The sequence below is a fragment of the Ambystoma mexicanum genome, chromosome 8 (genome assembly GCF_040938575.1).
Source record: "Ambystoma mexicanum isolate Mex_15411 chromosome 8, UKY_AmexF1_1, whole genome shotgun sequence".
NCBI classification, from domain to species: Eukaryota; Metazoa; Chordata; class Amphibia; order Caudata; family Ambystomatidae; genus Ambystoma; species Ambystoma mexicanum.
Genome location: NC_090929.1, coordinates 521,836,776 through 521,862,889, shown reverse-complemented (window position 1 = coordinate 521,862,889; position 26,114 = coordinate 521,836,776). Strand labels below are relative to the sequence as shown.

The window sequence follows — 26,114 nt, the reverse complement described above, 5'->3', positions numbered from 1 at the left end:
TGGGAACTAGCCTTCTCTGTGTGAGTGGGCTAGTTCCCATTATTATGCAGGACTTGGCCACTAGGGGAGCAAAAAGGGCCATTTGTCTAATGGGAACTAGCCTTCTCTGTGTGAGTGGGCTAGTTCCCATTATTATGCAGGACTTAGCCACTAGGGGGCAAAAAAGGGCCATTTCTCTAATGGGAACTAGCTCACTCACACTGAAGCAGCTATTTCCCATCTGAGAAATGGTCCTAACAACCGATGGTCCGTTTCTCGGATGGGAACTAGTATCAACCCAGGTGCAACGGCTGCTGGCGTCTTGGGGATTTACTTGCCACCTTACTCAAAGTCCCGTGCCATGGTGTGGCATAAGAAACATTAGCCAAAACACTTTGGGAATTATTTTGCAAGGTGCAATGCGGGACAGAGGCACCCGTACCCGCATCCTCGCTTACGTCAGCAGAAACCACAGCACTTTTATTCAAATCCATTTCCGAGCAAGCTTAGGCATTGTGCGACGAACCTTGGCGCTCAAGTTCGAGCTGATTCTGGTGTTTCAGCCGCGTCTGTGGAGCCATCATATCACGGGCAGTAACAGTAGCCCATCGCCCGTGAGTCCTGGGGTAGACTGGGACTCTCCTCGCGACTCCGTGCGGCGCTCTGCGCATGCGTACACCTTTTAGGGTGGAGTCAACCGAGTGAGAACCAAAAGTTAAAGGTGCAGAACCAACTAAGCAGAAAAGGCAGAACTAGTCGCTGCAGCTCCTCTCTTGTCTGTGACTGGGGTAGACTGGGACTCTCCTTGGGATATCATATTCAGATGACTTATATGTCATGCGCTCATTGATAAGTCAATTTGCTCTTGTGATGAAAGCACTTCGGCTGTGCAGGAACACAGGAAAGTCTATTGGTTTCTAAACACGTACTCAGCGGCAAACTACTACTAGACCAGCCACAAACGCAGTGTCAATGTTGGAAAACCCCAATATGAATGGTACACCTCCTTCAGTTCTTATGGTAGCCTAGGCTGAGGGTAGACTATTCTCTTCAAGAGAGGTGTGGGACAGAAAAGAAGCACCCAAACAACAATAGTACTAAGGTACCAAAATAAAGACAATGGGCCTCATTACAACCCCGGCTGTAGCCATGTCGGAGTTGTGTTTTTCCCGCGCCTGGCTTTAGGGAATCACCAGGGCATTACTGCCCCGGCGGTCTGTTAGGGAGAATTCTCTGTTAAGGCTAATTTCCCAAACCTAGTGAGTCCCCCAGCGGCTTTGCTGGATTTTTGGGGTTTATTTTTTTCTCCTGCTAAGAGTGAGACTCTGTTTTCTCCCACTCTTAGACATGATTTGAGATATCCTTTGACTTTGTAATATGTTTGATGGGCTATGGGGTCTATTACCCCATAGGGCTTCATGTGTTTTTGGTATGTGTGTTACACAGCACCCTCCGTGCCGTAACACAGGGGTGTCATAGTGACCCCCAAACATAGACTCCGTACCCTGGGACTGACTACTGTCTCCCAGGGCATGTAAAGTCACCATTGGCTTTACTAGTCCTAAATTGTGAACAGAACCAGTACAAACCATCATATTGTGGGCGTACTGGTAGCGGCAATTCGATTGCCCCTGGGTCTGTTGTTCGAGGGGGGACTGTCTAGTACCCCCTGAGCGAGTTTTGGATAGTGACAGTGGATACTACTTTTTATATTCACCCGCGAATATATTCCTATGGGATTTTCCCATTGTTCCAGGCTAATTCTTTTTAACATAGCCTCAAACATACTGCTGGTTTATTTATTTAATATTAATTCACTGGTTGGTATTTTTTGCCAGAACTCGGTTCCAAAATGGTGTTTGTGTTCGCTTCTGTGACTCCAACCCAAGTCGAGCCCTTTGTTCCACTTTTTGGCGGGCTTCTCCACAGAAGCCTCCAAAAGTGGTGCCACTCTGTCTGGGTACCACAGGGGGTGAGGGAGGGGGTTTAGGCACCCTGGACTGAGTTGCCTCGGCAACTCAAGTCGCACGCTTGTGTGATTGGCCCAGTGGTAAGCCGCCCGGCTCACCACTTAGCATGTTTGAGTGACAGCTAGGACTGATGAATGGGGGTTTTCTGCATAAAAGCAGGGCTTTGGATACTGGGACTTCAACGTCGCCACAGGACCAAAGAATCCGAAGAGAGAGAAGCTGAGCCGACCTGCAACGACAACACCACCGGTGGAGACCTGCTGAACCGACTCACCACTTCTTCCAACAACAGAGGAGATCTTCATCCCGAAGAGTCTTCTTCCTTTGACTGGTGGGGATAACCAGTTTGCCCGCCCTTTCGCCTTCCCGGATCATCTCGTGGCCGCCTTGCCTGTGCCAAGCACCCCGGCAACCGGAATACCACGTTTTCTCCACCACCGCAAATAAAAGGGTAGTACCTTTTAACCGGAGAACTCTGCGGCCGGTTTCTTCACTGGCATTGCAACGACCTTCAGCTTTCCTCCACGTCGAGATCTTCTCTTCCTCTGGACGACGCCGCGACTTGCATCCACTGCTAGGAACAACTGACCCCGCTGGAGGATTCGCTCCACTTTCAAGGTACTGTGTCCGCCTGGCCTCCCTCGCAATGGTCTGTGTGGGGTGTCTCGAAATCCTCAACATACCACTTGGGTTGGCCCTAGGCTGGCTAGCTGAACTTTTCTGAGCTGAGCTGATTCTTTTTTAACCTCTATGCAAGACTTTCCAAGCCTTTTAAACTGTGTGATCTTGGGCACATTGGTGTTTTACTCTCTCCAAGAGGGAGCCTGGCCTCTGAACTTTTTGCTCACAAGTAGACTTTGACTTTCCTGCCTTGCTGAGTGCTTCTAAAGTATTGTGTTGTGTGCTGTTCCCAATTTCTGCCTTTTCCCTCCCTTTTTCTAAACTTATTGGAGTGTCATCTTTAGTTAAGCGCTCACCTCTGTCTGGAAATAAGTGGTGTTAACTAAGACTTGTCTAATAAGAACTAAGGGATGTATATATATTAATAGTGACTGTGTTTTTTGAACTTGCTTGTAATAATAGTGCTAGAGTGCAGGGGAGTTGCTAGGTCTGGAAAAGACCCGAGGCTAAGCTGATGTCGGAACTGTTGGGACTGGGGGCTAGCTGGTCTTTTGGCTGTAGCTCCTGAGATTCTATCCGGGGCTACAACCAAAAGATCAGGGGCTTTAGCCCCCTTAGCCCCCCCTAGCAACGCCCCTGCTAGAGTGTTTCTAGTGTGTCTTTAAATAAATAATTATATACTTGATACCAAAGCTCTGGTCAGTGTTTGCTTGTGCTACTGTATTTTGGAACCTATCTTGTATACTCTATATACTGTCTAACTCTTCTTGAGAGAAGTCTGGCTGCTCAGCCACAGCTACCAGGTAAATCTGGGTGGTGCAGACTGCTACCAATTGGGTTTACTGCCAACACCTGTAGTCTTAAGCCTTTTGCAGTGGTCCCTACGGGAACTGCACAGGTTTCTGCCTAACACGGTCTGTGAAGCCAGGCGCCGGAACATGTAACACCCCATTCCCATTGAGTCGCATAGGACTCAATGGGAATCGGGAGTAAGGGAGCACCGGCACTGTGTGCTACAGTGCTGGTGCTTCTGTCAAAGTCTGTGGTCGGCTGCCATCCACAGAACTCGGAGTGTGCCGGTCTGGTAACAACATTGCTGGTACGCTTACCAGCACCGTTGTTACCGGACCAGCACACTCATAATGAGGCCCAATGTCCAATCAAGTTTCTATAAATAATTTGAGACATTAATGAAACTAAAAATACAAGCACACTTATAAAATACCTTATAACCCACTCATGTAAACTACAGCACAGATTATGCAGACGTTTATATGAAAGGGACACTCTGGGTCTAAAGAATGGGATATACAGGCATTAGTCTTTGCAACAATTTTTAATTTCAAAGTATATGTCTTTTAAAAGAGTGTGCTCATAAACTTCCCTACCATCCTTAAAATCAGACTAGGGAACAGAACCACTACATATGCCTTTCAGTCTTTTTCTTTTGGACTGACCGCACCAATCCTGGAGTCTGAGAGCTTTCTGAGGCCCGAGATACGGCGTGATTCAACAAGCGGGAAAAACAACTTGGCGCAAAGAGGATTTCCATATTGAACATTAGATAAAAGCATTTTCTGAAAATGAATTATGTGGATGACTGGTTTTTGGCGAACTACAGGTGTTAGACCTAGGAGAGAACCAGTGTTCAATTGACCATCAGGTGGGCCTACCGTTCTTTTTGAGCACAAAGATGATTTGGACAGGCAGGCAATGTCAGGGTTGTGGGTACCTCAAAAGCGGTTTGAGGGAGAAACCAGATTCCGGAGTGTTCCTTTGTCCGTAGGTTGCTTGCAGACCAAGTCCAGGGTCTCAAGGGATACAGCGAGTACTTATTATGACCTTCCCAGCCAGCCAGGAAGGTTGCCAGAAAGCACTTGCATGGGCAGTCACTTCCAGTGGACAGAGTCCTTGTTTCAAATATTCAGGCAGCAGGCAGGCCTTATCCAAACAGAAGTTCACCCCAAATGTTACTCTGGGATGGGAGCATGGAGGGTCTTGTTCCCTCCTTGGAGTACTTATCTTCACCTCTATGGCAGAGGACTTTGGGCAGGCTATAACCTGATAAAGTCCCAGGTTAAACCTTTCTGCTGATGTACAAGGATGATCCAACTTAGGAGGGGTGGTTACGTCCTTACATAGTCAATTGTCCACAGTGGATTGTTCCATTTCAAGCATGCTGCAAGGGTCCATTCATGGCTGCTGTGGCAAGAGTCTTTTCTTGATGATATCAATCCCAGAGTGCGCTGTCTTTAGGAAGTGGGGATGGGTACAGGAAGGGTGAGTGGCCTAAGAAATACCAAGATGGTGGAACCCATATCTTGGGCTAAAAGACTCCTTCGTCTTCTTGCTTCAAAGAGACTGCAGTAATTACAACCCTGGAGTGATCACTCCACGGCCCTGGCAGGGCTCACTTTGAAGCACAGGTTCTCAGTTAATCCCCTGGGGGAATACCCTTTCCTCCTGGAACGGTGACAAGTACCCCCAGAGTGAACAAAGGGGAGCTTTCGGGGCTGGACCCACATGATTCATTTTGAGTTAAACTCAGTCACAGACACCTGATACACAAAAGGCTGTGGGCCTCATTACAAGTACATCGGTCCGGACTTAACGCCGCCGGTATAACCATACCGGCACCGTTTCTGCGTCCACCCAATGATGACCTGCGGACCCGGAAATAGCACCACCTCCAACCGTCACCGCAGAGTTTAGGCTCCCGTAAACTCCGCCTGCACAGAAACCCCTCTGTTACCAGCTATACTAAACACAGCGAGCATCACAACTAGCGCGGACATGGAAACACTGCCTGAAAAATGGCGTTAAACCGTGATCACGGTGGCGGTACCGCCGCCACCGCGAACATGACGTTAAACATTGCCTGCTGACCTGAATCAGAGCACAGGTGCACCAAATCAGCCCAGCTGGACCCAGCAGGACACTGGGAGCCTACAAAAGGGCCACACCCAGCCCAACACAAAACGGAACCATGCAGGCAGCAGCTCTAGTAGCATTGGGACTGGGCCTACTCAACCAACAGGCAGCACTGCACATGATGGCAGTAATGGTGCCGAGGAAGAGGCGGAGGCGTAGGAGGTGCAGGCGGCAACCAGCTAACCCTGTACCTATGGCAAACCCCATTGTCCAGCTGGCACCACCCCGCAGGCAGCCTGCAATATCACGCATCAGGGCCTCACCCTGGAACCTTACCCCAGGACAGATCCACATACTATACCGACTGGACCGTCCAACAATCCTGTACATCACTGCCATGATAGAGGACGACATCAGCAGCCACATAGACACCCCCACCGCAACCCCCCTCCCCCTCCTGAAGGTTGTGTCTGTTCTGCATTTCCTTGGCACCGGCACCTATCAACACACAGTCGGTGAGCTGCAAGCCCTATCACAACCCTGTTTCTCTAAAATCCTGGTACAGGTACTGGATGCCCTGTTGCGCCATGTGTCGGAACAGATAGCCCTACCCCGCACCCTGCCTGAGGTCATTGACACCAAGTTGGCCTTCCATGCCATAGCAGTCGACTGCACCCACATTGAGCTGACAGTACCACGTGCAATTGAGATGGTGTTCCGCAATAGGAAACAGTACCACTCACTGAATGTACAGATGGTATGTGATGCCACGCAACTGATAACACATTGCTGCGCACGTTTCCCAGGCTCAAACAATGACTCAATGGTACTGCGGAATTCCACATTGCCACGTTACATGGAACGCTATGCCGGACAAAGCACATGGCTATTGGGTGAGTACAGCTGCCAATGCACCGACCCTGTGGAAGTGGTGTGTGTGTGTCCTGGGTAATGAGCAATGTGAGTGTGCTGCTGTGACTGCACATGCATCAGCCCCCCCGGCCATCAACTGAAAAGACAGCGGAACCTAAACATCACAAAGCAACACATGACAGGTTACCACAGTGTGCCCGTACACACCCTGCCACATGACACACACAGCCGATACTATCACTGTTCCATACACCTGGAGCCACTGCAAACACCCAACCACAATATGCAACACTGCCCTCCCAATGCACATGATGCCTGTACATGAGACATCCTGCATCGACTACTTCATCACGGTGGAGTTACTCTGCCATGTGTGCACATCACTGCACAGTGTCATACTCACAAGCCAATGTCACCCGCAGGGCAGAGTACACATGCACACCAATGCGTTGGTCAATGTCCAGTTGCCAACGTCCTCTACGATGGCCAAAGAACATAACCACCCACCGATTCAACCACTGCATGCCACATATGCATGAATGAACAATGACACAAGATTGCACTGCATCTGATGAAGACATGATACCACAAACACTGACATGTCCCCCGCATCTACATCCCATGTAGGTGATGCTGGATATGCACTCACGCCATGGATGATGACGCCTGTACGGAGGCCAAGGAAGAGGCATGAAGAGGCGTACAACAGGGCACATGTCAGCACACGTGGCATGATTGAGAGGGCATTCAGACTGCTGAAGGCCTGGTTCCGCTGTTTGAGCAGATGGAACAAGTTACTTACCTGTAACTGTTGTTCTCCAGCATGGGTCTGGCATGGATTCACATGCTCATGAATATTCCCCGTCGTCAGGCCGGGAATCCTCGGTAAAGAAAAAATCAGTATCAGTTTCGTTTCTGATCTGTCTTTCTCAGTAGTAACCAATCACCGGTCCCTGGGTCATACTGCACCCGGCCAATGACTGCCCTCTCCCTAAGCCCCGCCTCTGGAAGCCATCTTCAGATTTGGTAGCACGCAAAGTCGCAGTATGACCAAGTGAAGAGCCGTAGAGCGGTAGGAGGGAGGGTTCGCATGTGAATCCATGCCAGACCCATGCTGGAGAACAACAGTTACAGGTAAGTAACTTGTTCCTTCTCCAGCATGGGGTCTGGTATGGATTTACATGCTCATGAATATAAGAATACATAGCAGTACACACATGCACAACCAACGGGAGGTGGAAAAAAAGGCTCAACATTAAGCATTACATCAAAACTCAACATTAAGCAGTTCTTACCTCCTCACCAGGCTCACCTTAGGCGAACAGGTTGCGCAGCACTGCTTGGCCGACCCTGGACTCCTCCCTGGAATCCCTGTTGACACAGTAGAATCTTGTGAAGGCGTGCGTCGACCTCCACGTAGCAGCCCTGCAGATGTCCAGCAGGGGCACACCAGACAAGAACGCCATGGTAGCAGCGATAGCTCTGGTCGAATGGGCTCTCGGACGGCCAGGCAACAGTCGGTTTGCCAACCGATGACAGTGCGTGATGCAGCCGGAGAGCCATCTGGAAATGGAAGCCTTCGAGAGAGCCTTCCCTTGGTTCACAGGTCCAAAGTTCACAAAAAGCTGTGATGTCTTCCGAAAACTCTTCGTGCGGTCCACGTAGAACTTCAGCGCTCTAGCCACATCCAGCGAGTGCAAAGTCCTCTCGACCGGTGATGAAGGCAACGGGAAGAAAACAGGTAACACCAAGGGCTCGGCGAGGTGGAAGTCCGACGGCACCTTGGGCATAAAAGAGGGGTGCATCCTCAGCACCACCCTCGTGTCATGAAAGTCAAGTATGGAGGCTTGCAGGATAGGGCCTGGATCTCTCCCACTCACCGTGTGGAGGTGATGGCCACAAGAAGCGCAGTCTTCCACGACAGGAATTTCAACGGTGCCAAATGCAGGGGCTCGAATGGCGCCCCCATGAGCCTGGTCAGCACCACGTTGAGTTCCCACGCTGGGGCAGGGGCCTTCACCGGCAGGAATGATCGGAACAGTCCCTTCATAAATTCCTTCACCAGGCGATGGGACCACAAGGACACCCGTCCTGTGGTTCTGGTGTATCGGGAGATCGCAGCCAGATGTATCTTGATGGAGGCGTGAGCCAGTCCAGCCTTGGCCAGCGACAGTAGGTACGGCAGCACTTGAGGGGGCGTAATCCGTAGAGGGTTAATCTTCTGTGCACGGCACCAGACAGAGAACCTCCTTCACTTATGTCCGCAGCACTTGAGAGTGGAGGACGCCCTGGCTTTTGGAAGGACCTCTCTGCAGTCAGCCGGGATATCGTACCCTCCAAACTCTAGTGCTACAAGAGACAGGCCTGCAAGTTCAGCAACTCTGGGTCGTGATGAAGTATGGCGCCTCCTTCTCTGGAGAGAAGATCCGCGTCCGTCGGCAGCTTGACTGGTGGGGACGCTGACAAGTCTAGAAGGTCCGGGAACCAGATCTGCCTCGGCCACGCCGGTGCGACTAGGATCATACTGCACCGGGACCTCTTGAGCTGGTTGATGAGTCGGAGCAGCAACGGCAACGGAGGGAACGCATATAGGAACAGGCCGTCGCAGGGGAACGAGAAAGCATCGCCCATGCTCCTCGGCTGGGGAAACCTGCTGGCGAACCTCTGGCACTTGGAGTTCGTCGCCGTCGCGAACAGGTCGATCTGCGGTTTTCCCCATCGTCGGAAGAGTCGATCCACTTGATCCTGACGTAGTTCCCACTCGTGGCACGAGCGCAGCTCCCTGCTGAGTGAGTCGGCGATGGTGTTCTTTATCCCTGCCAGATGAAAGGGCACCAGAAACATCCCTTGGGCGACGGCCCAATGCCACAGATCCTGGGCTTCCTTGGAGAGGGCTGGGGATCTGGTTCCTCCCTGCTTCCGGATGTAGAACATCGTGGTGGTGTTGTCGGTGAAGATTCTCACCACCTTGCCCTTGAGGGACGGGAGAAAGGACCTGAGGGCCCAGAACACTGCACGGAGCTCCAGGATGTTGATGTGGAGCGTCTTCTCCTCCGGGAGCCAAAGGCCTCTCGCGTGAAGTTCTCTGGTGTGCGTTCCCCACCCTTCCAGGGAGGCATCCATCGTCACCGTTATCTGGTGGGATGGGGTCTGAAAGTCTGTGCCCACCGTCAGATGAGCGCGGGTGCCCCACCACTGGATCGCTCGTCGGAAGGTCTCGTCGAGCGGGATTCTGTCCTCGAAGCTGCCCGTCGATTGGATCCAGCGGGAGTCGAGGAACTCTTGCAGAGGGCGCATCCGAAGCCTGCACAGGCGCATGAGATATATGCAGGAGGACATCATCCCGAGGAGGGACTTGATGGACCTCACCCTGGCCACGTCCGTGGCCAGCAGACGCTGCACCTTGCCCAGGATGGCCTTCGTCCTTTCCTCCGACGGTGAGGCCAGACGCGCCACTGTGTCGAGCTTGGCTCCCAGAAACAGTGCGACTTGTGACGGGACCAGGTGGGATTTGGGAAAGTTGATGGAGAATCCCAGGTCCGTGAGCAGCTGGACGGTCCTTGCTGTGTGATCCACAGCGAGCTCCCTTGTCCTTGCTCGGATGGGCCAGTCGTCCAGGTAGGGGTATACGTGGATCCCCTGCAGGCGCAGCCGTGCCGCCACCGGTGCAAGGCACTTGGTGAATGTAAAGACTCTGGTGGGGGGTGATCTGTACTTCCACTCTCTATATGGTAGAGGGGAGGCACAGAGGACCCCAGCCTAGATTCTCTATTCGGTAGCTATGGTCGAGCAATCAAGGCCTAGCTTCTCAGGAGGTGATGCAGGCTGGTTCTTAAGTACAGTGTAGTCCCCAAGCCCCCACAAAGGAATGTCCACACACTGTATTGGTTAGAACACAGTCTTTATATAATCAATATTCAAGGTTATGTACACTTATCATAATAACTCACTTTGTACTTAGGAAAATCAACAATGGCGAATATATACAATTCTAAAGTGGTACCACCCTTTGTATTAGATCTCATTAAAGTGCATCAACAATACTATAACAATGTCACACAGATCAATAGAGTGAAACCAGCAATAGAGAGAGGAGAGAAAATAAGATGGTTGAGCAATAGGCAGAATACTGGCCCCTACCACTAGACACAGTTCTGTGTGGAGATCCCCCCACCTGGGCAACCTGTAAAATAAAGATATAGCACAAGCCCAGTCCCATATATTGTTCTGCAAGTCTTATTCCCTCCTATAATGTTTTTACCCCCCCAATGTACCTGGTGGAGTCGAGTTCTTCGAAGAGGCGTCGACAGATCCTTCTTGAGCGACCCCCTTTCAAGCGGGAGTCACGGATCGTCGAGAGGCGTCGAGAAGCGTCGAAGAACTCGGCGTTCGGCGGCGGGGAATCGACGGCCCTTCTTGAATGCCTTCCCTTTCAAGCGGGAGACACGGGGCGTCGAACGTCCGTCGAGGAACTCGGCGTTCGGCGTCGGGGAATCGACGGCCCTTCTTGAATGCCTTCCCTTTCAAGCGGGAGACACGGGGCGTCGAACGTCCGACAACAAACAGGATAGAACGGCGTCGATGAGGCGGCAGCTTCGTCCGAGCGGTGCTCGTCGGCGTCGGAGCGTCGGCGTCCTGCAAGGCAGAGGCGGGCGGGGCACCTCTGTGACAATAGTTCTGGACCGCAAAGATTGTGGAGACGGAGACCCAGCAAGGGCATCGAGTCGTTCGAGTCTTTGTGGTCTTCGGGTGGCGGGAAACCCACCGGTAGGTTTCTCCTCGGCGCGTTGGTCGTCCTCGACTTTCTCCGGCAGGACAAAGCGGTCGACGATGCGGGCGAGGGAGTCCTTCGATTCGAATGTTCTTAGGCAAAGGAGCGGGCGGCTCCGGTCGTCGGCGGTACGGCGTCAAGTGGTTCCCACGGCTGGGCAACACAACTTCGACGGGCCTCCAGCGGTTACACAAACCTGCGAACCCTGGTCGACGGCAATGGACTTCGACGGCGGCGATGTCCGGGTGCTTCACTTCGATCTCCTCGGCGGTCCCGTCTCGGGTCGGCAGCCTTTCGAGGGTCTGTCTTCCAGGACGCTTCGGCGAAGATGGAGCGGTGCTCGATGGTCCCTCGGAGCACGGGAAGAGGGCGCCTTACCAGGTCCTCTCTCGGGTCAGTCTTCGACGATTTCGGCAGCCTTTGGATCGGTCGAAGCAAATGCAACAGCAAGTCTTCTTCTTCCAGCTGGACGTCGAGGATCAGCAGTTCCAGTTACTCTTAGAGTGGAGACTCAACTCCAGAACGCTTCTGAACGCTTCTGAACAATTACCAGTGGTGAGAGGTCCCCAGATATACTATTCTGTCTCTCATCCACACTGCTGGCACACACTCAGCAGCCAATCACACAGAAGGGCATTCATGCAGTCAGTCAGCCAATCAGGCACACAGTGCATTCAGGCCACACTCCTCCCTTTCAGACACTCACAACAAGGAATGTGAATTGGGACAAGTACCCAGCCATTCAACACTACACACTGCATTCAGGCCAGTTTCGGGCAGGGCTGTCTCAGTCTTTGTCTCTCATGCCAGAAACCAGACAACCACAACAAGGAGTGTATATTGGTCACACACTCCATTCACCCAGGTCCCACCCACAGGAGGTACCCACAACATACAGTCACTGGGAAGGCTCCAGTCAGTCTAGCTGGGCCTTCACAACAACACCATATATGGAACTTCCACCCAACAGCCAGTCAGGGGGAAGGGACAGAGTCAGGGCTTCCCAGGACTTTGGGAAAACAAGGTAACAGGCAATAGAAAGCAAGAGGCCACAGGGGCCATCTTGTTTCCTATCAGGAATCAACTGATCCCAATGGCAGGGCCTGGGTATCCCAAAATGGAGGACACCCAGAGCACCTGTCAAATTCAGCATGGAGCTGCCACCAGCCCATACCCTGCTCTGTGGGCCACCCACAGGTGCCCAAAAACATACACTAGGGGCACAGGATTGTACCCCTACCCATGGGTGCCATAAGGGTATCCCATGGGTCTGTTCACCAAACCAAAAGAGAGAGCTGCACTGCCAGGAGTCCCACATGGACTCCTGGGCAGAAAACACGACAGAACACACAATAAAAAGCAGTAAAGGACAAGGATTCAGGGGCCCTGTCCCTCTGATGCATTTCCAGCATCACAGTCGTCCCCCCCAGACTGAGGTGGAGGGTGTCTAATCTCCCACGGGATAGACACCCTCATCCAGACGGTCAACATACCTTCTGGAAAGGCCATCTGCATTATCGTGACTCTTCCCTGGTCGGTGCTCTATGGTGAAGTCTAGCCCTTGCAGGCTAATGGACCACCTGAGCAATTTCGGATTCTCACCCTTCATCTGCATAAGCCACTTCAGGGGCTTATGATCTGTTTGGACCTTGAAGGTAGACCCCGTAAGGTAGGGCCTAAAACGCCTAAGGCTCCAAACTATGCTAAAACACTCCTTTTCAACAGTAGCCCACCTAAGTTCTCTACCCTTGAGTTGTCTACTGATGAATATGATAGGATGTTTTCTCCCTTTGTCATCTAACTGGGACAAGACAGCTCCAATTCCGGTGTCGCAGGCATCCGTCTGGACGATAAAGGGTCAGCTGTAGTCAGGCGCACACAACACAGGTGCCCTACACAGACTTTCTTTCAAGCCATCAAAGGCCCTCTGACAGTCTTCGGTCCAATTAACCTTCCTAGGCTGTTTGGGTGAAGTTAGAGCTGTGAGGGGTGCAGCTATGGTTCCATAGTCTGCCATGAAATTGCGATAGTACCCAGTGAGGCCCAAAAAGGCTCTCACCTGGGTTTGAGTAGTGGGAGTCTCCCAGTTCTGTACATCCTGTACTTTACTGGAGAGAGGTTGGATTTGACCCCCTCCTACCTCATGACCAAGATAGGTAACTTTCCCCTGAGCTATCTGGCACTTGGTGGCCTTGATAGTGAGGTTAGCCCTTTTCAAGGCCTGCAACACCTTATCCAGATGTGTCAAATGCTCTTCCCAGGTGGAACTGTAGACGGCAATGTCGTCTAAGTAAGCCACACAAAAGGCTTCCAGCCCACTGAGCGCATGGTTGACCAATCTCTGGAAGGTGGCAGGGGCATTCTTCAACCCAAAAGGCATGACCCTAAACTGGTAGAGTCCCTCAGGTGTTGAGAAGGCCGTCTTTTCCTTGGCATGGTCCGTCAGAGCTATTTGCCAATAGCCTGAGGTAAGGTCAAAGGTGCTCAAAACTTTGGCAGCACCTATGGTGTCCACGAGCTCATCAGCCCTGGGCAATGGGTGCGCATCAGTTTTGGTGACGGCATTGACTCCTCGGTAGTCCACACAGAACCTCCAATCCTTGGTACCCGCCTGGGAACTTGCCTTGGGGACAAGGACCACTGGACTGGACCAGGGACTGCTTGAGGGTTCAATAACACCCAGATCCAACATCTTGGCGACCTCAGCCTGGATGTGGTTCTTGACGGTATCTGACATACGGTAGCACCTGCTTTTGACAGGCACACTGTCACCAGTGTCAATTTCATGCCTACACCATGGTGTAAGGCCTGGCGTCAGTGAAAACAGAGAGGCATACTGTTGGAGCAAAGCCCTGCAGGCCCTCTGTTGCTCTGTTGTCAAATCCGGAGAGAGATGTACTCCCTCCACTGAGCCATCCTGAGGGTTGCTATGCAGCAAATCAGGAAGGGGCTCACTCTCATCCTCTTCTTGCCCTGAAGCTATCAAGAGACATGAGACTTCTGCTCGCCGGTGGAAAGGCTTGAGCCGGTTGACATGGAATATCTGAGGGGCTACCCCAGAGGCTCCCATGTCAACCAGATAATTGACTTTGCCCATCTTGGAGATGATCCTGAAGGGTCCAGTCCACTTGTCTGCCAAAGCTCTAGGCTTGGTAGGCTCCATCACAAGGATTTCCTGTCCCGGAGTCCAATCCACTTGCGAGGCTTTAAGGTCATGCCAGTACTTATTCAATTCCTGGCTGGCCTTGAGATTTGCTGTTGCCTGACCCATCATCTGTGTCATCCTCCATCTGAGGCCTAACACATAGTCCCCCACTTGCTTGGCGGGACCTGGAGGGGTGGCTTCCAAGCCTTCCCTGATCAAGGCGAGGGGCCCCCTCACGGGATGTCCAAAGAGTAACTCAAAGGGGCTGAAACCAACACCCTCTTGAGGTACCTCTCTGTAAGCAAACAGCAGGCATGGCAGGAGGAGATCCCATTTCCTCCTTAGGGGTTCTTCCAAATCCCCTAGCATGCCCTTGAGAGTTTTTATTAAATGTCTCAACCAGACCATTGGTCTGGGGGTGGTAAGAGGTGGAGAACTTGTAGGTTACCCTGCACTCTTTCCACATGGTTTTCATGTAACTAGACATGAAGTTGGATCCTCTGTCAGAGACAACCTCCTTGGGGAATCCAACACGGGTGAAAATGCCCAGGAGAGCCCGGGCAACCACCTTGGCAGTAACAGTCCGAAGGGGTATTGCCTCAGGGTACCTGGTGGCATGATCTACCAAGACCAGGATGAACCGATGTCCACCTGAAGTGGGAGGGTCAAGGGGACCGACAATGTCGATGCCCACCCTCTCAAATGGTGTGCCAACCACTGGCAATGGCTGCAGTGGGGCAATGACACTGCCTCCAGTCTTGCCAGACAACTGACAAGTTGGGCAGGTCCTGCCGTGGAACTCCACCTCTACTCCCATCCGTGGCCAGTAGAAATGGGCAGAGAGCCTCTGCTTAGTCTTCTTGGTCCCAAGATGACCAGCCAAGGGCACCTCATGTGCCAACTGCAGTAGGAAGGGCCTGTAAACCTGGGGTACCACCAACCTCTTGAGGGCACCAGGTTCAGGCTTAGTGGGCTCACTAACAAGGAGCTCACCCTCCCAATAAATCCGGAATGTCCTCGGCACTTCTCCTTGTGCCTGGGACAGGGCCTGTTTCCTCAGTCCCTCGAGAGAGTGGCACTCTCTCTGTCCCTTACAGAAGTCTGCCCGGGAGGGTCCCCCTTCAGCTAACAAGCATTGAAGGTCGGGATGATCCTCCAGGTTGAGAACCTCTCCCACAGGAGAGTCTTCTGTCTCTTCTCCCACAGGAGTTGAGTTTGGGTTTTCCACTGGACCCAGCCCGTCCGGAGCATGGATCCCAATGGGTGCTGTCGGAACAGCAGGAAGAGAAGGTGTTCCCTCCACAGAGGTGGCCTTCTTGGTCTTCCTTCTTCTTGCCTTAGGCCTCGCCTTTGGCTCGGGTATCTGACTCACAGCCAGACCCAGTGTCACCTGTGACCTAGTGACTGCAGCAGCAGCCATGGGAAGACCATCCGAGATCAACCCCAACTCTACTAGATCATTTCCTAACAGAATGTTAGCAGGGACATTGTCCTGAACCAGGACAGGAAGCTTGCTGTCTTGTCTCCAATCATGAGTGTGACTAAGGCTACAGGCGATAATTTGGAAGGCCCACCAGCTAACCTGGTGGTTCTCAGAGGAGCACCTACATAGTCCTCTGGCTTGAGCAGGGTCCTGTCCACCACTGTCATGCTTGCCCCAGTGTCTCTCAAACCAGTAGAAGGCTGGCCATTCAAGAGGACACTTCTCAAAAACCTACGGGTGTTCTGGGGGATAGTCGCCAGTACTTCTGCATACTGGTCCCAGGCCCCAAGGGACACTAAGGAAATCTCTACCGGAGCACCAAATGTGATCCCGGTAGAGGAGGGGAGGACAGTGGCCTCCACCTCAGACACGGGGTAAGGGTAGGTCAGGCTGACAGCCTGTACTCCAAGTGCCTTACCTTTACACTTGGAGTCACCCCTTCTGTGATCCAGAGCCCCACAGTCCCAACAAGCGCCAGGAGTGCGGGGTACGGTACTGGAACCACTGGGAGCCTGCTTTGCAGCAGGTGGACCACAGATGACTTATCCCCACTAGATTTTTGGGTCTTGGGAGAGGAAGGTTTAGGTTTACCCGACTGTGACTGCTTGTGGGACTCCTCAGCTTTCCGAGAGGCCCCCTTTTCTTTGTCCTTGTCCTTCCCACTGGAGTCCTTAGGGGACACCCGGTGGGAGACCCACTTGTCAGCCAACCTAGCCAGCTTAAAGGGGTCCAAAATGTTCTGGTCAGCCACATACTGACGCAGCTCTGGTGAACAGGCTTCAGAAAAATGCTCAAAAAACAAGAGGTGGGACAATTCAACAAAAGTCTTAACCTTGTATCCATCAATCCACCCCATCATGTTCATGTGCGCAGCACTCACCCAGTCAACCCAAGACACATTCTCTCTTTTCTTAAAATCCCTGAACCTTCTAAGGTATTGGGTAGGTGTCTTGCCAAACTTGGCAATCAAAGCAGACTTCATACACTCATACTGACCCCTTTCTTCCACACTCAGCTTCAGAATACAGTCATATCCAGTTTGAGGCACTCTGCTTAGCAAACACTTAGCCCAATCTCTTTTATCAACATCATGAATCGCACAAGCCATTTCAAACGCTTCAATCCATTGGAGGATATCTGAACCCTCCACAAATACACCAACCAAATCTTTCATAAACTTGGTGGCTGGGGACCTGACACTCTCACTGGTTTTAGCTGAAGTCTCCACTCTAGCTTTCTCTAGCTGGATTCTCTGACATTCAGTGTCCTGGCTCTTGAGTTCAAGGTCCTTATTTCTGAGTTCAAGATCCCTATTCTTGAGCTCCACTTGTTGAGCCAACTCCTCTTTCTTAAGTTCAGCATCTATTTCCAACTTGCGGTATTCAAAGGCCAATTTCATCCTTAATAACTCAAGCTCCAAGGAATTGCTGGGGTTTGGAACAGAGGCAGCAGGAATGGCGGCATTCCCAGAAACAGATTCAGCAGAAACCCCAGGGGCAGAGTCCTCATTGGTTGCATTCCCCCCCTCATCAATAGTTTCACCATCAGTCTGGTAGTCCACCAGGGCAGCTATCAGCTCAGCCCTAGACTTATCCACAAAGTCTAACTCCCTGGCTTCACAAGCACTCTGGAGAGCCTCCAAGCTCATCCGAGTCAATTTGCCATTTGCAATAGACTCCATTGTTTGTAATGCAGTTATTTTGTACACAACTAAACCTTAATTTAATAAAGTGCAGATATTTTGTAAGTGGCACGGTTATACACTGATTCTTAAAACCATAAGCATCCCACCGCTGCCACCAGCTGTAAAGACTCTGGTGGGGGGTGATCTGTACTTCCACTCTCTATATGGTAGAGGGGAGGCACAGAGGACCCCAGCCTAGATTCTCTATTCGGTAGCTATGGTCGAGCAATCAAGGCCTAGCTTCTCAGGAGGTGATGCAGGCTGGTTCTTAAGTAAAGTGTAGTCCCCAAGCCCCCACAAAGGAATGTCCACACACTGTATTGGTTAGAACACAGTCTTTATATAATCAATATTCAAGGTTATGTACACTTATCATAATAACTCACTTTGTACTTAGGAAAATCAACAATGGCGAATATATACAATTCTAAAGTGGTACCACCCTTTGTATTAGATCTCATTAAAGTGCATCAACAATACTATAACAATGTCACACAGATCAATAGAGTGAAACCAGCAATAGAGAGAGGAGAGAAAATAAGATGGTTGAGCAATAGGCAGAATACTGGCCCCTACCACTAGACACAGTTCTGTGTGGAGATCCCCCCACCTGGGCAACCTGTAAAATAAAGATATAGCACAAGCCCAGTCCCATATATTGTTCTGCAAGTCTTATTCCCTCCTATAATGTTTTTACCCCCCCAATGTACCTGGTGGAGTCGAGTTCTTCGAAGAGGCGTCGACAGATCCTTCTTGAGCGACCCCCTTTCAAGCGGGAGTCACGGATCGTCGAGAGGCGTCGAGAAGCGTCGAGGAACTCGGCGTTCGGCGGCGGGGAATCGACGGCCCTTCTTGAATGCCTTCCCTTTCAAGCGGGAGACACGGGGCGTCGAACGTCCGTCGAGGAACTCGGCGTTCGGCGTCGGGGAATCGACGGCCCTTCTTGAATGCCTTCCCTTTCAAGCGGGAGACACGGGGCGTCGAACGTCCGACAACAAACAGGATAGAACGGCGTCGATGAGGCGGCAGCTTCGTCCGAGCGGTGCTCGTCGGCGTCGGCGTCCTGCAAGGCAGAGGCGTGCGGGACACCTCGGTGACAATAGTTCTGGACCGCAAAGATTGTGGAGACGGAGACCCAGCAAGGGCGTCGAGTCGTTCGAGTCTTTGTGGTCTTCGGGTGGCGGGAAACCCACCGGTAGGTTTCTCCTCGGCGCGTTGGTCGTCCTCGACTTTCTCCGGCAGGACAAAGCGGTCGACGATGCGGGCGAGGGAGTCCTTCGATTTGAATGTTCTTAGGCAAAGGAGCGGGCGGCTCCGGTCGTCGGCAGCACGGCGTCAAGTGGTCCCCACGGCTGGGCAACACAACTTCGACGGGCCTCCAGCGGTTACACAAACCTGCGAACCCTGGTCGACGGCAATGGACTTCGACGGCGGCGATGTCCGGGTGCTTCACTTCGATCTCCTCGGCGGTCCCGTCTCGGGTCGGCAGCCTTTCGAGGGTCTGTCTTCCAGGGCGCTTCGGCGAAGATGGAGCGGTGCTCGATGGTCCCTCGGAGCACGGGAAGAGGGCGCCTTACGAGGTCCTCTCTCGGGTCAGTCTTCGACGATTTCGGCAGCCTTCGGATCGGTCGAAGCAAATGCAACAGCAAGTCTTCTTCTTCCAGCTGGACGTCGAGGATCAGCAGTTCCAGTTACTCTTAGAGTGGAGACTCAAATCCAGAACGCTTCTGAACGCTTCTGAACAATTACCAGTGGTGAGAGGTCCCCAGATATACTATTCTGTCTCTCATCCACACTGCTGGCACACACTCAGCAGCCAATCACACAGAAGGGCATTCATGCAGTCAGTCAGCCAATCAGGCACACAGTGCATTCAGGCCACACTCCTCCCTTTCAGACACTCACAACAAGGAATGTGGATTGGGACAAGTACCCAGCCATTCAACACTACACACTGCATTCAGGCCAGTTTCGGGCAGGGCTGTCTCAGTCTTTGTCTCTCATGCCAGAAACCAGACAACCACAACAAGGAGTGTATATTGGTCACACACTCCATTCACCCAGGTACCACCCACAGGAGGTACCCACAGCATACAGTCACTGGGAAGGCTCCAGTCAGTCTAGCTGGGCCTTCACAACAACACCATATATGGAACTTCCACCCAACAGCCAGTCAGGGGGAAGGGACAGAGTCAGGGCTTCCCAGGACTTTGGGAAAACAAGGTAACAGGCAATAGAAAGCAAGAGGCCACAGGGGCCATCTTGTTTCCTATCAGGAATCAACTGATCCCAATGGCAGGGCCTGGGTATCCCAAAATGGAGGACACCCAGAGCACCTGTCAAATTCAGCATGGAGCTGCCACCAGCCCATACCCTGCTCTGTGGGCCACCCACAGGTGCCCAAAAAAAATACACTAGGGGCACAGGATTGTACCCCTACCCATGGGTGCCATAAGGGTATCCCATGGGTCTGTTCACCAAACCAAAAGAGAGAGCTGCACTGCCAGGAGTCCCACATGGACTCCTGGGCAGAAAACACGACAGAACACACAATAAAAAGCAGTAAAGGACAAGGATTCAGAGGCCCTGTCCCTCTGATGCATTTCCAGCATCACAGTGAACACCCTGGGTGCCGACTTCAATCCGAACAGGAGGGCCTTGAACTGGTAGTGCCGTTCTTGGACCACGAACCTGAGGAACTTTCGGTGTCCTTTCAGAATGGGGATGTGGAAGTACGCATCCTCCAAATCCAACGACGACAGGAAGTCGCCCTCCTCCAGCTGTCCCAGCAGGTGCTGGAGGGTGACCACCCGGAACGTCTGTGCCTTGATGTACTTGTTCAATCGTCGCAGGTCCAGGATGGGGCGCCATCCTCCTGTCTTCTTTTTCACTAGGAAGTACCTTGAGTATACTCCGGAGCCCCAGAGCCTCTTCGGGACGAGCTCGATTGAACCTTTTTTGAGCAACGCCCTTACCTCCAATAGCAGTTGAGGGACGTGATTTTCCTTCCTGACCACGGGTGGAATGCGGGGGCACTTTTTTAGAAATTCGAGGGCATGCCCCTGGGCCAGCGCGTCCAGCACCCAACGATCGGTGGAGATGGACTCTCACACGCTGACGAACTTCGCCAGCTGGCCTCCCACTGGGGTGCTTGGGTGGGGGCACGACACCGCTGTCGGTTCAATCTTGCTTGGAGGACGCCTTGCCGGCTTGGCCTCCCTGGCGACGACGGCAGGGCCCACCCGACTTGCCTCGTCCTCTATAGGCTTCCTGTGACGAGGAGCGGGCCGCTTGGCGGTACATAGAGGAGCCACCGCCGAATCCCTTGGAGGCACCCTGCTTGCCTCCGGTGTTCCAAAAGGACGGCCTTTGTTGCCGGAGAATGCCTAGGGCCCTAGCTGTCTCCGTGTCTGACTTGATGGCTTGGAGGGACTCATCCACCGTTTTCCCAAACAGGTTGTTCCCGTCGAATGGCATGTCCAACACCTTGGCTTGTACATACTGGCGGAAATCCGTCGCCTTGAGCCAACCTCATCGTCTAAAACAAACGCCGTTGCCTAGCTGGCGGAAACCGGTGTCGGCAATGTCCGTTGCCACCGTAATGGCGTGGTCCGACGCCACTTCGCCTTCTTGCAAGATCTCCAGGGCCTCGGCCCTCTTGTCATTCGGTAGGAAGTCCAACAGGGGGGCGATCTTGTACCATAACTCCCTGTCGTAGCGGGCCACGATCGCGAGGGCGTTGGCCGCCTTAATCGTTGTTGCCGCTGACGAGATAACTCATCGTCCCATTGCGTCCAGCTTCTTCCCTTTGCCGTCAGGCGGGGAAGTTGACGTTGAGGCCGATGCCCCTCCGCTTTCTTCTTGGCCGCTGCTGAGACGACCGAGTCAGGGGTCGGTTGTGCCCTAATGCACAAAGGGGCCGCGTCGGGGACCCGGTACTTCTTCTCATACCGATCCTTCTTGGCAGGCGTCGTAGACGGGTTCTTGAGAAGGGTGAGACCCTCGTCCCAGATGTCATCCAGCAGAGGCACGGCGAGGACTGTCTTCCTCTTGGCCTCGCGCCTTTGGTAAAGGAAACATTCCTTCTTCTTCTCTTCGGGGCAGAGCTGAAAAAGCTTGGATGCCCGGGTGATCATTGCATGGAAAGATCCGATCTCGTCGGACGGGGAGGCCCGGGCTGGCGATGGGAGCTCTGTCCCGTTGTCAACTCCGTCGTCGTCGGTACCCGTCGTGGCCGTGTCTGTTCCCGTGTCATCCCCAGGGGCGGGGGCCGTGGGTAAAGGCCGAGCAGGCCGCGAGGGCTGAGAAGGCGGGGTTGGATGGATCCGCCTTCTCTTGTTTGGGGGGCTAGCCGCCGGGCCCGGCTCTGGTTCCTCCGTCGAGCCTGGTTCTGGATCCTCCGTCGGTGGGAAGGGCAATCTTGTCCTTATCTCCGAACATAAGGATTGTATTGCCAACAAAATGGCCGCCGAGTTATCCTGCCGCTCCGGAAGCGACAGGTGACTAGGGCCCTCGCTGGTGCCGCCGTCACTCTCATTGTCACCCTCGTCGGGATCCCTCCCGTGGGGGCGGGCCTCTTCAATGCCCTCGTCGAGGCCCTCTAAGACTTCTACCAGATCCTCCTCGGATGCTGTGTCCGTGTCCACAATGGCCACCGGCCCCCCCCTCTTTTTCGCCGGGGTCTTCACGGGGGTCTTTCTAATAGTTCTGAAAGAGGCTTCCCTCCGCGGAGGCAGGGAGACTCTGGGCCCCGAGGTCGCCTCCACTGGTGTAGCCTCCGCAGGCTACGCCAGGGCCACCGCGACTCCCTCGATAGAGGCCTTGGCCGGGTGAATCAAGGCCTTCACCGCCTTAGGCGTGCTTGAGGCCTTCACCTTGGGGGGAGGGTCACCGCCTCGCTCCCCCTCGGCCGAATCCTTCGAGATCGACCGGGGCCTCTCCAGAAGCTTACCCGGGTTCTCGGATTTCCTCTTCCCCGAACCAGAGCATTGGCTCGTGGTTGATGGTGCCGGGGAAGGCGCGCCCTGCCTGGTAGCCGAAGAGCCCGACCATTCGGCGCTCCCGGTGCCTGCGGACTCGCAGTGCTTTGCCTTCTGCTGGGCCTCAGTAGCCGGGGCACCCTCACAAGACTCAGAAGACCGCTTGGACTTCTTCTTTTTCTTCTCACCTGACGGACTCCTTCCTTCCAGCCAGTTGGAGAGACGAAGGTGTCGGTCCCTGATGGTCCATTCCGACATGTTTCTGTGAAACGCACAGTCCTTCTCCACGTGCGTTTTGTCCTCTTAAGGCAGTAGAGACATTTCAAATGCTCGTCCTCCTGGAACACATTCTGTAGCTGGCATCCAGGGCAAACCCTGAACAACTTTCCGGGCGTCGAGCTTCCTTTCTCCTGGGCCATGTTCGGGTAGGCCGCAGAAACTTCTGGAATCCCCCAAGAAGCGTAACTCGACAAAATCTTCACCCTTGAAGGGCGTAGAAAAAAATCTGTCACGGATACCCGTTAATCGGATGTAGAGACGGTGGAGCTTGAGGCTCTATTTGACCGAAAAATTAGAAATTCTCTTTGAAAAAGCGCGAAAACGCAGCAAAAGCTTGAGCGCTAAACACGAGGACCCCCAACACTTGAGCGTGCGGTAAAAATCTGAAGATGGCTGCCAGAGGCGGGGCTTAGGGAGAGGGCAGTCATTGGCTGGGGACAGTATGACCCAGAGACCAGTGATTGGTTACTACTGAGAAAGACAGATCAGAAACGAAACTGATACTGATTCTTTCTTTACCGAGGATTCCCGGCCTGACGACGGGGAATATTCATGAGCATGTGAATCCATGCCATACCCCATGCTGGAGAACTGCCGGATCACTGCTGTACAGCCCAGTGAAGACGGGTAAAATCACGCTCGTTTGTGCCATGCTGCACAATCTGTGCCTGCGCAGGAACATTCCAATGCCCCCAGACGCAGATGATGAAGATGGGGATGGAGATGGGGATGGGATGGCACAACCTCCTCCTGGGGGTCCACTAGATGGACAACGAGCATGGGATGAACTGATGCGCATTTACTTTTGAGAGACAGCACATTCACAGCATTGCATGGATATGGTGATGCTAATAAATAAATTGTTGTACTGCAAATGAAATGATGGATGTCCACTCATGTATGTTTTTTTGAAATGATGATATATTGATGAATTAACAACAGGGAAGGAGGTGCAATGGTTAGGGAAGCTGTACACCAGTGCCCACCCACCACCCAAACGTACCCACCCCGACCAGGCCCCAATATTCAAACCCCCTAATTGACCTCCCCCACCACCCAAACGTACCCACCCCCAACCAGGCCCCAATATTCAAACCCCCTAATTGACCTCCCCACTACCCAAACGTACCCACCCCTCACACCCTTCAAGTCCACATGTGTCCTGCAGTACCCAACACACATGCCATCACTTCCGTGTGTGCTTCTGTGCTTGTGCATCCTTGCCCGAGAGCCCTCTTAGCTGACTCGAGCGCCTCCGTGGACTGGCAGTGGTGGAGATGGCTGGGGTGGGGGTATCGGATGGCACAGAATCAGGAATAGATGGCATATGTGCAAGATTTGCCTGTTGGCCAATGAACATGGACTCAATGAGCCTGCAGGTGTTGTCATTGCCCTCCCGCACATGGCATGCCAGGGTGACTATAGTGCTGGCAAAGCGACCAATGGACCTTGAGAGGCGACGTACTGATGTGCTGTAGCACTCCCTCTGCAGCCTACATACCTCGAGCTGCCTCTCCACCAGCTGGGTGAGGGTAGCCTGCTGCTCCTCCATCCGCTGCATGCAGGAATTTAGCTCTGCCATTGAGGGGGTAGATGACCTCATGGGACTTCGGAGTGATGTGGGGCTGAACTCCAGCTGATGGAAGGATTCCAAGTCATCCAATGTGGGCATCTCTCCCTGTGGCCCTGTATCAGACTGCACTGCCGGGGCACTGTTGTCACTACATGCTGCCTCCTCTGCAGTGCAGCTGCTTTCTGTGGTGGGTTGGGTGGGCATGATGGGTGCCCGTGGCACCTGTGTTGCAGCAGGCAGCGTGGAGACGGTGGGGATGTTGGTGATGGTGGCCGGCACATGTGTTGCAGTTGCTAATGGGGACAGAGATGCCGAACTGCTGGCAGCATCCTCCTGTGCAGGGGTGCTGGCTTGGACCCGTGCCGGAGCTGATTGACTGGGCTGTTGTGCAGTATCAATGTCACTTGCTACGGCTGTGGGGACACAGAGGGCATGCAATTAGTTACGTGGTGGTGCCTGATGGGTGCATCACATACATCATACAGGTTGATCATTTAATAGTGGCATTTACATGCATCTGCCTGTTGGCGGAAATGCATTGTAGTGATATTGGTCACCATATGGATCATGATGGGTCCTTTGGCCCAGTCATGCACTGCCTGGGGGTGGGGGTTGTTAATGGGTCCTTTGGCCCAGTCATGCACTGCCTGGGGGGGTTGTTAATGGGTCCTTTGGCCCAGTCATGCACTGCCTGGGGCGGGGGCGGGGGGTTGTTAATGGGTCCTTTGGCCCAGTCATGCACTGCCTGGGAGGGGGGGTTGTTAATGGGTCCTTTGGCCCAGTCATGCACTGCCTGGGGCGGGGGCGGGGGGTTGTTAATGGGTCCTTTGGCCCAGTCATGCATTGCCTGGGGGGGGTTGTTAATGAGTCCTTTGGCCCAGTCATGCACTGCCTGGGGGGGGGTTGTTAATGGGTCCTTTGGCCCAGTCATGCACTGCCTGGGTGGGGGGTGGGGGGTTGTTAATGGATCATTTGGCCCAGTCATGCACTGCCTGGGGGGTTGTTATTGGGTCCTTTGGCCCAGTCATGCACTGCCCCTGGGGGTGGGGGGGGGGTTGTTAATGGGTCCTTTGGCCCAGTCATGCACTGTGTAAGAGGATTCAATTCAACACTACAGCTAAGTCAATGCCTAGTCTGGGATACTGAATGGAAACCCTTATTGATATATCTTTATGTCCAGTTCATGCGTTCTGGATGACTACCCCTATATAACACCCCTCTGTTGGAATCCTCCTGACCCCACTGAGCCAAGAAGTAGTTCTGTTTTGCAAGTTAAAAGGTTTATTTGATAATTTAAACAATATATATATATCACACTTTATAATAAATTAATAATTGAATATCACACTTAATCTGATATGATAAAGATTAACAACGGAGAATCTGGCACTAGCACACTTCTTTATAATCACTAAGGAGTTGACATGAAATGGATAAGGTAGCACACTGGTAAATAGGTACAGAAGTATAATGTGGTAGAGAATGCTTTATAGGGTTCAAATGGATGCAATGTTGAATGAAATGCAGTACAAGAAATACTCAATATGATTTCAACCAAACAATGTAATCACTTTTCTCTGGCTATTCACTCCCCCCCCCCTCTTTATGCAATGCAAGGAAATGGGTGGAAAGCACACAGTTCTCAGAAATGCAATCAATGTAATTCAGTTCAATCCCCCCCAAGCACGCTTAAAGAAAACAGATAGGAGTTTTGAAAACACAGGCCCAAATACTTTTATATGTGCTAGGAATGGATGAGAAATATGCTGGAAATGCTTTTAATTCCCTTTCAGAGGTTCAGGGTGAGTGATATCTAGTTAATATTAGCTCAGGCTCACTCTTGCAATGATTCAAGGATAGTTTTTATGAGGCAAACGATTTTCTGG

General features: G+C 52.6%; 1 protein-coding gene across 5 annotated transcripts in view; it reads right to left on the bottom strand.

The window, feature by feature from the left end:
- The window catches only part of TNFRSF14 (TNF receptor superfamily member 14), a 661,986-nt gene that overhangs the window by 221,136 nt on the left and 414,736 nt on the right, over positions 1 to 26,114 (bottom strand). Inside the window, exon 8 of one of the 5 annotated variants that reach the window (XM_069610213.1) lies at positions 23,818 to 24,641. The exons of the other annotated variants lie outside the window; for them this stretch is intronic. Within the exon in view, the coding sequence (XP_069466314.1) occupies positions 24,636 to 24,641 (6 nt within the window). The 3' untranslated portion in view covers positions 23,818 to 24,635. Of the gene's footprint in view, positions 1 to 23,817; positions 24,642 to 26,114 lie in introns of those variants that run through there. 5 annotated transcript variants of the gene reach the window in all.